General features: G+C 42.8%; 1 protein-coding gene across 16 annotated transcripts in view; it reads left to right on the top strand.

Annotated features, from left to right (window-relative positions):
- The window catches only part of LOC102920207 (meiosis-specific with OB domain-containing protein), a 49,799-nt gene extending 42,856 nt beyond the window's left edge, over window positions 1-6,943 (top strand). For 14 of the 16 annotated variants that reach the window (XM_076578051.1, XM_076578055.1, XM_076578044.1 and 11 more), the window contains 3 exons: window positions 2,584-2,767; window positions 4,046-4,132; window positions 6,598-6,943. In XM_076578051.1, coding sequence (XP_076434166.1) covers window positions 2,584-2,767; window positions 4,046-4,132; window positions 6,598-6,708 — 382 coding nt within the window. In that variant the 3' untranslated portion in view covers window positions 6,709-6,943. The remainder of the gene's footprint in view (window positions 1-2,583; window positions 2,768-4,045; window positions 4,133-6,597) is intronic. The other 2 variants (XM_076578049.1, XM_076578060.1) reach the window with 1 other exon arrangement.
- Window positions 6,944-7,631: the final 688 nt, after the last annotated feature.

Genomic DNA, 7,631 nt, shown 5'->3' on the forward strand with positions numbered 1-7,631 from the left:
TATTGCCAGTGGTCTAAGATGGAGTCATTCTTGTGGATTCCTGGGAACCTCCCTAGCACTCTGCTTTTCCCTATTCCCATGGTGTCTTCATTTATCATGGTATCTCTCTCCTTGTTCTCCCACTCTGTTCCTGTTCCAGCTGAACCTCCCGCTCCCCTAAGCTCTCATCCCCTGTCCCTGTCCCTCCATTACCTCCCCTCACCCCTAGTTTGCTCATGTAGATCTCATCCATTTCTCCATCACTGAGCAATCCATGTGTCCTTCCTAGGGTCCTCCTTACTAGCTAGCCTCTCTGGAGCTGTGGGTTACAGTCTGGTTGTCCTTTGCTTTACATGTAGTATCCACTTATGAGTGAGCACATACCATGTTTGTCCTTCTGAGTCTGGGTTACCTCACTCAGGATGATATTTTCTAGTTCCATCCATTTGCCTGCAAACCTCATGATGTCATTGTTTTTCTCTGCTGAGTAGTACTCCATTGTGTATATGTACCACATACAAATAATGCTGCTATGAACAGAGTTGAGCATGTTTCCTTGTGGTATGATTGAGCATTTCCTGGGTATATGCCCAAGAGTGGTATAGCTGGGTCTTGAGGAAGATTGATTCCCAATTTTCTGAGAAACTGCCATACTGATTTCCAAAGTGGCTATACAAGTTTGCATTCCCGCCAACAGTGGAGGAGTGTTCCCCTTGGTCCTCATCCTCTCCAACATAAGCTGTCTTCAATGTTTTTGATCTTAGCCATTCTGATGGGTGTAAGATGGTATCTCAGAGTTTTGATTTGCATTTCCTTGATGACTAAGGATGTTGAGCAACTCCTTAAATATCTTTTGGCCATTTGAGATTCTTCTATTGAGAATTCTCTGTTTAGCTCTGTAGCCCATTTTTTTTTTTAGATTTATTTATTTATTATGTATATAGTGTTCTGCCTGCAGGCCAGAAGAGGGCACCAGATCTCATTACAGATGGCTGTGAGCCACCATGTGGGTGCTGGGAATTGAACTCAGGACCTCTGGAAGAGCAGCCAGTGTTCTTAACCACTGAGCCACCTCTCCAGCCCCTGTAGCCCATTTTTAAAATTGGACTGTTAGGTATTTTGATGTCTAGTTTCTTGAGTTCTTTATATATTCTGAAGATCAGCTCTTTTAGTTTTTTTTTCTTTTTTTATAGCCTCTTTAAAGACCTCTATATCTTCCTAAAGTCATTTTAAGGTCATTTTCTTGTGCTTTAACTGTGTTTGGATTGTTCAGATCTTGCTATTAAATAGGGGCTGACCTAGGTACTCTGCATATATATTACAGTTGTGTAGCTTGGGCCTCTGGTGGGACTCCTAACAATGGGAACAGTGTCTGTCTTAGACTCTTTTTTTTTTTGTTGTTGTTGTTGTTGTTTCTCTGTGTAGCTTTGGAGTCTGTCCTGGAACTCACTCTGTAGACTAGGCTGGCCTTGAACTCACAGAGATCCACCTGCCTCTGCTTCCCAAGTGCTGGGATTAAAGTGTGCCACCACTGTCTGGCGTTTCTCTTTTACTGGCTTTTGGGAACCTATCCCTCATACTGGGTCACCCTGTCCAGCCTTAATACATGGGGAAGTGTTTAGTCTTACTGCAGCTTGATATACCATGTTTTGCTAATACACATGGGAGACCTGTCCCTTCCTGAACAGAAACAGAGGGGGAGTGGATTGGGGGGTGGGAACAGAGGAGGGTAGTGGGAGGGGCTGGGAGGAGAGGAGGGAGGAGAAACTGTGGCTAGGATGTGAATTACATAAAAAAATTATTTAAAAAATATAGGCCCCCAGGCAGTGGAGCCAGGACCTGTCCTTGGTGCATGGGCTGGCCTTTTGGAGCCTGGGGCTTAGGCTGGGACACTTTGCTCAGCCTTGGTGTAGGGAGGAGGGGACTGAACCTGCCTTGGCTGAGTCTACCAGGCTGGGCTGATTCCCCAGGGGAGACCTAGCCTTGGAGGAGGTGGGAATGGGGGTGGATTGGGGGGAGGGCTGGGGGGTAGGAGGAGGGAGGATGGGGGAATCCATGGCTGATATGTGAAATTAAGTTAATTGTAAAATAAAGATACTATAAAAAATAAAATAAAATATAGAGATAGATCCTGGTGTAATGGTACCCTTCTGTAATCCTAGCAGTTGGGAAGTGGAGGCAGGAAGACCACGAATTTAAAGCCGGCTTGTGCTACATGAGACCCTGTCTTCAAAACAGAAAACTCTCAGCCAATACAAACCAATACAAACAAAAGAACAGAGAGATCTTTCTTACCCTTTGTCCAATGCACTCTAAAGTTACATTTTGCAAGGTATAATGCCTTTCTTCCATCAGGATAGTGAAGTCATCACTATGATCATCTTATCCAAGTCCCCAGATTTGCATGTTGTCATTGTGTGTGTATGTTCTCTGTAGTTTTGGCACAGAATGGCTTTGTGTATCTGGTTTCATAGTAAAGATACTAACCTCGGGGATTTTAGAACATTTTATAATGTCATTAGACTAAGACAGATATAATGCTGCTAGAGATCAAATTTGTCACCGAGGACCGTTGTCTTCTGAATAACGTGTGTTTCTTTCCAGTTCCGGCTGTGGCTATATTGTAAATGAAGCCTCCAACACCTGTACAATTTGCGAAAAGGATTCTTCCAAACTTCAGTCGTTTTTTCTCGGTTTTGATGTGCTGGTTGATCTTACTGACCACACTGGGACCCTCCATTCCTGCAGCCTCACAGGAAGTATTGCGGAGGAAACTTTGGGCTGCACGGTAAATAGCAGACAGGAAGAAATAGATACAGATATTTCTAATATTCTTGAATAGTCTCCCTTAAAACATAGATTATCTTGTTGAACATTTGATAGAAACTAATTAATAGAAATCTTGGGAAAAGCCATCTTGGTTTAAGCATGTGTATTTCTAAATTTGTCTTTTTAAATGTTGTGTTTTATGTGTATTGGGTTTTGCCTGCATGTATATTTGTGCATCACATCCTGCCTGGTGCCCATAGAGGTCAGAAGAAGGCATCTGACCTTCTGGAATTGGAATTAAAGATGGTTGTGAGCTGCCATGTGGGTGTTGGGAACTGATCTTGGGGTCCTCTGCAAGAGCAGCAAGTGCTTTTAATCACTGGCCCATCTCTCCAGCCCTAAACATAATATAATTTTAATGACTATATGATCTATTAAAATTTCAACTAATTTTGACTATTATGAGTAATGGCAGGCATTCAGAAAAACAGAGGACTAAATATGACATTTTAGGACAGTGTCCTGCTTTTTTTTTTTTTAATGGTTTTTCAAGACAGTTTCTCTGTGTTGCCCAGGCTGCTCTGGAACTCATTCTGTAGACCTGGCTGGCCTTGAACTCACAGATATCTGCTGCCTCTGCCACCACCACCCAGCTTAAATATGACATTTTATATAGTCAATTATAATGGGTAAGACATATTGGAGTTGTTGCTCAGGCATGCACTGGCTGTTCTGGGAATCTGTATTGGCCATATCTCCTATCCAGCTGTATAGCCAGTTCACATTTTGTCCCAGTCCTGCAGCTATAGAACAGCAGCAGATACATGGAGACGGGCACACATTTGTTAAAACCAGGTCACAGCTGAGCATAGTGGCACATATCTGTAATCCTAGCACTTGTGAGGCGGAGGCAAGTGGATCACGAGTTCAAGGCCATCCTTAGGTACAATGTGAGTCTGTAGGATAGACTGGGCTATATGAGATCCTATCTCAAAAAACAAAAAAATAAGAGAAGAGAAAGAAAACAAAACAAAGACAGATCATAAAACTAACCATTAGATTTTGACTCAGAATTCTGAGCCAATTTATTGGGAGAAATTTTTTCTGCTGAACCCTGGACTAGCTTCAGTGATTCTGGTGGTAGTTTTCCACGCTTTATTTTCCCTGTCAAAGGAACTGAGCTGTAATGCTGTGAGTCAAATTCCATTTCTAGTGGGCAAGTGTGCTTCACAGTGTTGTCAAGTGAGTTATCCATGTCTGCTTCAGAAACACCTATGTGATCTTTCTTTTTCACCAGATAAATGAGTTTCTTGCAATGACAAGTGAACAGAAAACGAAACTGAAGTGGCAGTTTCTTTTGGAAAGAAGCAAAATTTATGTAAAAGTGAGTGTATTTTTAAAGTAGTGTTATTTTATAAATTCAAGCAGTAAAACAATCTTCATGGGAGATTTTTCTTCATGAAGATTTTTCTCAGAGCTGAGGATAAAACCAAGGGCCTTTCATATGCTAAGCAAGTGCCCTATGAAGTAGCGCCCCAGCTCAGGAGTGTGTTGCCATTAATAGTTCTCAATTCTAGATGTGCAGAAGGTTTTGGCTGTCATGGAAACAATGGAAATAGTCATAGACTAAAGGGAGTTACCAATAACACTAAATAGGCCAGCGAAGAAATGCCCTTTAATGATACCGTCAGAACAAGGCGACAGACACCACAGCGCCTGCCTGTGTGCACTGCCCTTTGATGAGCCAGGCTTGTAAAACAGCAGTGCAGCGTCCTGCATCTGGGCCAACAGAGACGAGGTGTGAACTCCAGTGTCGCCTCTCCTCAGCTGTGCAGTCCCCGGATGTGAGTTCACTTCACTCAGCCTGTGTAGTTCTGTGATCCTACAACTGTGAAAGGCCAGCACTTACTCCTGAGAGACACTCTAGTGAGAGGACAACAGCCAGTGCTCCTTCCTTCCTTCCTGCTATGTTTTCAGTGTTTTCTCTTGTAATCCTAAGTTGCTGAGCTCCAGTTTGTATTTGCTGATATCTATTCTATTAGAACTTAGTATTGAGGAAATGGACAAACATGTTCATGAGCACACGTGCCATTAGTGGTCAGAGCAATGATGTCCTCTTATCTGTACAACCTCTGCAAATGGCAGAGGATGGGAGTAGAATGTCAGCACTTTGATATAACTCTGATGACCACTACTGCGGTCCTTGTGAATGCTGTTTCTACTCCACTGCAGCCTCAAAGGGGCTGTACTATTTCCAGATAGTCTCTTTCTAGTGGCCTCAAGCTTAATCTGAATACGTTGCAGACATGGAGTCGGCAATGGCCTCACCAATATTTCTAGAACTTGGGTTTCAGGTTGTAGTAACCATGGGTCCCAGGCCCAGGAGAGAAGTTAGTCATAGGTTGCATCTCCCCACATTCATATGAACCCACAAAATGTTCTGTTCTATCATCATAAGAACAAACATGACCTTGCTAATGACTTTGATCACTTTAAACCATTTGTTTATATTTATTTTATGTGTATGGGTGTTCTGCCTACATGTCTGTATGAAGCATGTGTGTACAGCACTTGTGGAGAAAAAGGCAACTGACCCCATGGATCTGGAATTACAGATGGTTGTTAGCCACCATATGGGTGCAGGGTCTTCTGCAAGAGCATCAAGGACTTTTAACCACTGAGCCATCCTTCTAGCCCTGTTTGATTCATGGGAACATATATAAAGTTTTCCAGATTTGATTCATGTACACCAAATTTTCCTCAAATAAAATGATATTGGGTCTTTCAAAACATATGTTTAAAAGATTGTATTTGGAGCTGGGCAGTGGTGACACCCAGCACACATATGGGCCTCACAACAGTCTTTAACTCCAGTTGCAGGGGATCCAGTATCCTCTTCTGGCCTCTGAGAGCACCAGACATGCAAGTGATGTACAGACATGTGTGCAGGCAAAACACACATACACATAAAAAATGTATACTTTTGTTTTGTTTCTTTTGAGATAGGGTTTCCCTCTGAGCTTGAACCTCACTATTGACTGGTTTCAAATTCAAGGCTATTCTCCTGCCTCAGTCTTTCAAGTACTGGGATTACAAACATGAACTTTTGTGTGTATATGGACTAGTGATGGAACCCCATAGTCAAGACTCTACCAGCAAGCCATATACCTAGACCCTAAAAGACTCATGAAAGATCTTGGGCAGATATAATTATAGTACACAAAAATATAGAGACCAGAGCCTGTGAGCCAGGTGCAATGGCTTAAGCCTGTATCTACTTCAGAACGTAAGGCAGGAAAATTGTTTGAGGCCAGGAGTTAGAGGCCAGCACTCTATAATAGCAAATCACAAAACCCTATCTCAAACAAGCAAAAATATAAATGTAAGAATTATTATTTGACACATTTGATCAAGTATGCTAGCTAGGTAATCTGAGTACCTGGGTGGTAGAGGCAGAAATACCAGAAGTTCCAGTTCATTCTCAACTGTATAGGGAGTTTGATGTCATCCTGGGCTATATGAAACTGTCTTAAATCCAAAATAAAACTCTGCCTATAAAGATGAAATATTTTCTATGATTCTCTTATTTCAATTAAAAATTGTTGCCACTTAAAGTGATTCCAAGCTGGGGCTGGCAGTGTACACTTGTAATTCCAGCAATCATGACATCAAAGTAGGAAGATCATGAGTTTGAAGCCAGCCAGAGCTTCACAGCAAAATCCTGTTTCAGAAAAGCACAAAGCCAAATAACAACAATAAAACTTGGAGTTCTTCCTTTGTGGTATTGGTTTTCAACTTTGTGTAAAAGGTAGTGTTTAAATCTAACCCTCTGTCTCTTTTCTTCCTCAGCTGATTTTATCACACAGAGCAAGGGGTGGATTGAAAGTTAGCATACTCTCCTGTAAGCTTGCAGATCCCACCGAAGCAAGCAGGAACCTGGCTGGACAAGGACACACTTAAAACCATGTTTTGTTTTAAAATCTGGAAAAGTATAGGAATTTAACTCTTTAAAAATGGCATGTTTGAGAATTATGTGTAAAATTACATTTGGCCTAAATATAGTAAAACTATTTCCTAGGTTGTCACTGTTTCCTTCTGGAGTTGGCTCAGCTACTTTGAAGACCAATAGCTTTGCCTGTCTCCTCTCACACTGGAAAGTATTTGCTTCTGTGCAGTAATAAACATGCTGATCTTCCTCTCGGGTGTGAACGGTTTCTTTGTCTTCCCTGTGGTGTGGTGGCACACTTGACAGGCACGGTGAAAGGCTCTGATGTGGAGAGAAGGGTGACTGTGCAGGGCTGGCCCTGGCTTTGGTGATGACACTCTGGAGCTACCTGGTGCACGCCAAGGCTTGCTGATGCAAGCTTGGCACTTGTGAGTCACTGGGGAGGAGACGAGCTTCAAGAGCTGCAGGAGTGATGTCTGAACGAGGAACTTTGAAGAGGGAATTTTCTCAAGACACAAGGGTGGCAGCTGCTTTTCATCCTACTCTTCTCTGAAGCAGCGCAGGGCACAGTGCTCAGCCCCACACGATCGATTGGAGCTACTTGTTTCAGGAACCGGCCCCTCTGTAAGACCCACCCTAGCTCAGCACCGACTGCAATTCAAATCTGACCCATTGTCCTGCACAGGGCTGGACACAGACAGAAAAGTGAGTGCATGAACTCTCTTATGAAGCTGGTGTTGGAAGGTATGTGTGCCTTATCTAATGTTGTCTGTGGTTTTTACTATATGCAGTCGTATGGAGGGTTGCCAGATGTCCTAATAAATGAAGTAGTGAAGGACTTGATGGACACAGGCAAGAGGAACTGATCAAGTGCTTTCTCCTGTTCTCTTTGAGGAGGGAGATGTGGCTCGTGTAAGCTAGGGAGTCATCAGGGTGT

The sequence above is a fragment of the Peromyscus maniculatus genome, chromosome 8 (genome assembly GCF_049852395.1).
Source record: "Peromyscus maniculatus bairdii isolate BWxNUB_F1_BW_parent chromosome 8, HU_Pman_BW_mat_3.1, whole genome shotgun sequence".
In the NCBI taxonomy this organism is placed as follows: Eukaryota; Metazoa; Chordata; class Mammalia; order Rodentia; family Cricetidae; genus Peromyscus; species Peromyscus maniculatus.